This window comes from Besnoitia besnoiti (assembly GCF_002563875.1).
Source record: "Besnoitia besnoiti strain Bb-Ger1 chromosome Unknown contig00015, whole genome shotgun sequence".
NCBI classification, from domain to species: domain Eukaryota; phylum Apicomplexa; class Conoidasida; order Eucoccidiorida; family Sarcocystidae; genus Besnoitia; species Besnoitia besnoiti.
This window is the reverse complement of record NW_021703917.1, coordinates 1,707,076-1,709,579: the sequence shown is the minus strand read 5'-3', so window position 1 is coordinate 1,709,579 and position 2,504 is coordinate 1,707,076. Positions and strand designations below refer to the sequence as shown.

The following is a 2,504-nucleotide window of genomic DNA, read 5'->3' as shown; positions in this document are numbered from 1 at the left end:
CACCAGGGGAAAGTAGCAAGAGAGGTTTTCCGAGGAGTGTCCCCTCGATTCATCGGCTGGGGGACGGGGGGGGAGGGGGAAGGAGCCCATGTAACAACTACGAATCGTCGACGGACCGACACCAGTTCTCGGAAACGAGCTTGTTCGAGTGGAAGCTCGAATAGAGGCCCCAATCTCCAAGTGTACCTGGTGTCTCCGCGTGCCAGCATTTATGTGTTGGCAGTCCGTACCCACCCCAAGTTTCCTTGTGCCGACGCGAATGCACGCAGTGGATGCCTTGCCTGCGAACCCGTTACTTGGGGATATTTGTATTCTGCGACGCGTACAGATTTTAACCGATTCCGCCTAACTACCACTCGACAGTGCTGCTAACGACCACTATGTAGACTGCAGCCCTAGAATTCGCGCGAGGACATCGGAGCTACAGAGTGCTTGGGAGTGACGCGTCATCGCAGGAGCCAGCGCTGTGGCTGTCGTGATGTGGGACGTCTTGTCTTTCTGCGCGTTGTCCTCCCTGGCGTGCATCAACGTTCTGAAAGGCTTTTCCATAAAATGCTTCATTCGTCGTGTTTGACGGTGGTTCGCACATAGTTGTGAAACATCAATACACGATGCATCTAGGGTAATCAGGACTTGGAGCCTCTTTGGAAGGCTGGAGACGAAAAATAACCTGAGTCATAACTACGTTCTATAGCGAGCGCTGGCCTTCGTGACGGCCTCGCTCGCACACCACTGACATGTTTACGTAGGAATATGAAATGAGTATCAGGTAAATGCCGTTGTAAACTCCGCGAGACGGAGACAAACGTTTCGTCCTAGTACAATCTGAGACGAGAGTAACATCTCCAAGGGAACAGGAGACAGATGTTTCTCCAGTTACATCACATTGGTTGTACGCGTCCTCCGCAACAACCCCGGACCATCTTCGTTACACACATGCATTGATGTATGGAGAACTAACTTAGTCCATATCTGCCCACGCGTCGTCTTCGATTTCGATAACGGTTTCCGTCTCCGGTGCCTCGCCAGTCACACCACCTTCTTCTGCGCCTTCGAACATGACCTGCTCGCCTTCTGCTTCGCCGCCGCCCCCGCCACTTGCGTACATGCCCGCGCCGATCGCGGCAGCGAGCAAAAGAACACCACCAACGACACCACCGGCAATTGCTGCAGTCGGCGGACCTCCTTCTTCTTTCTCACTATTGCTTCCCTCAGTCGAGGTGTCCTCCTCTTCGATCGGACCCTCCTCAGTGCTCTCGTCTACTCCAGGTTCGCCTTGCTCGCCCTCGCCACCAGTGGTTGGGGGTTCGATCTCTCCAGTCGGGGGTTCGATTTCTCCAGTGGGGGGTTCCATCTCTCCAGTGGGGGGCTGGATTTCTCCAGTCGGGGGCTCGACTTCTCCATACGGGGGCTGGATCTCTCCAGTCGGGGGCTCGACTTCTCCATACGGGGGCTGGATCTCTCCAGTCGGGGGTTGGATCTCTCCAGTCGGGGGTTGGATCTCTCCATACGGGGGCTCGACTTCTCCATACGGGGGCTCGACTTCTCCAGTCGGGGGCTCGACTTCTCCATACGGGGGCTGGATCTCTCCAGTCGGGGACTCGACTTCTCCATACGGGGGCTCGATTTCTCCAGTCGGGGGCTGGATCTCTCCAGTGGGGGGCTCGACTTCTCCATACGGGGGCTCGATTTCTCCAGTCGGGGGCTCGACGTCTCCATACGGGGGCTCGATTTCTCCATACGGGGGCTGGATCTCTCCAGTCGGGGGCTCGACTTCTCCATACGGGGGCTCGACTTCTCCAGTCGGGGGCTCGATTTCTCCAGTGGGGGGTTCCATCTCTCCAGTGGGGAGCTGGATTTCTCCAGTCGGGGGCTCGACTTCTCCGTACGGGGGCTCGACTTCTCCGTACGGGGGCAGGAGTTCTTCAGTGGGCGGGACCTCGGTGGTCCCCTCCTTGCAGATCTCAGATTTGGCGCACAGGCACTTGACGTTGTCACATTGGTCTCTCACGCGGATGCGGAGTTCCGGCTTCGGGTTGCCACATTCCGTCCAAGAAAGATGTCCGGCACTTCGGGGTGTAACTCGGCGGAGCGAGGCCGTGTATACACGGAGCACAGTTTGAGCCGTAGCCATTGCCAGCCTTGGCATTGCTGGGCAGTGCGAGAACCACCACGATCGCACGTAGTTTGGCAGCTCCTGAAGCACCAGGGGAAAGTAGCAAGAGAGGTTTTCCGAGGAGTGTCCCCTCGATTCATCGGCTGGGGGACGGGGGGGGAGGGGGAAGGAGCCCATGTAACAACTACGAATCGTCGACGGACCGACACCAGTTCTCGGAAACGAGCTTGCTCGAGTGGAAGCTCGAATAGAGGCCCCAATCTCCAAGTGTACCTGGTGTCTCCGCGTGCCAGCATTTATGTGTTGGCAGTCCGTACCCACCCCAAGTTTCCTTGTGCCGACGCGAATGCACGCAGTGGATGCCTTGCCTGCGAACCCGTTACTTGGG

The 2,504-nt window shown here is 57.4% G+C and overlaps 1 protein-coding gene across 1 annotated transcript; it reads right to left on the bottom strand.

Annotated features, from left to right (window-relative positions):
• Window positions 1–961: 961 nt before the first annotated feature.
• Window positions 962–2,149, bottom strand: BESB_029470 (microneme protein MIC12; the record flags this gene model as incomplete). Its single annotated transcript, XM_029361621.1, has 1 exon — window positions 962–2,149. The coding sequence occupies one exon, from the start codon at window positions 2,147–2,149 to the stop codon at window positions 962–964; it is 1,188 nt and encodes a 395-aa protein (XP_029215521.1).
• Window positions 2,150–2,504: the final 355 nt, after the last annotated feature.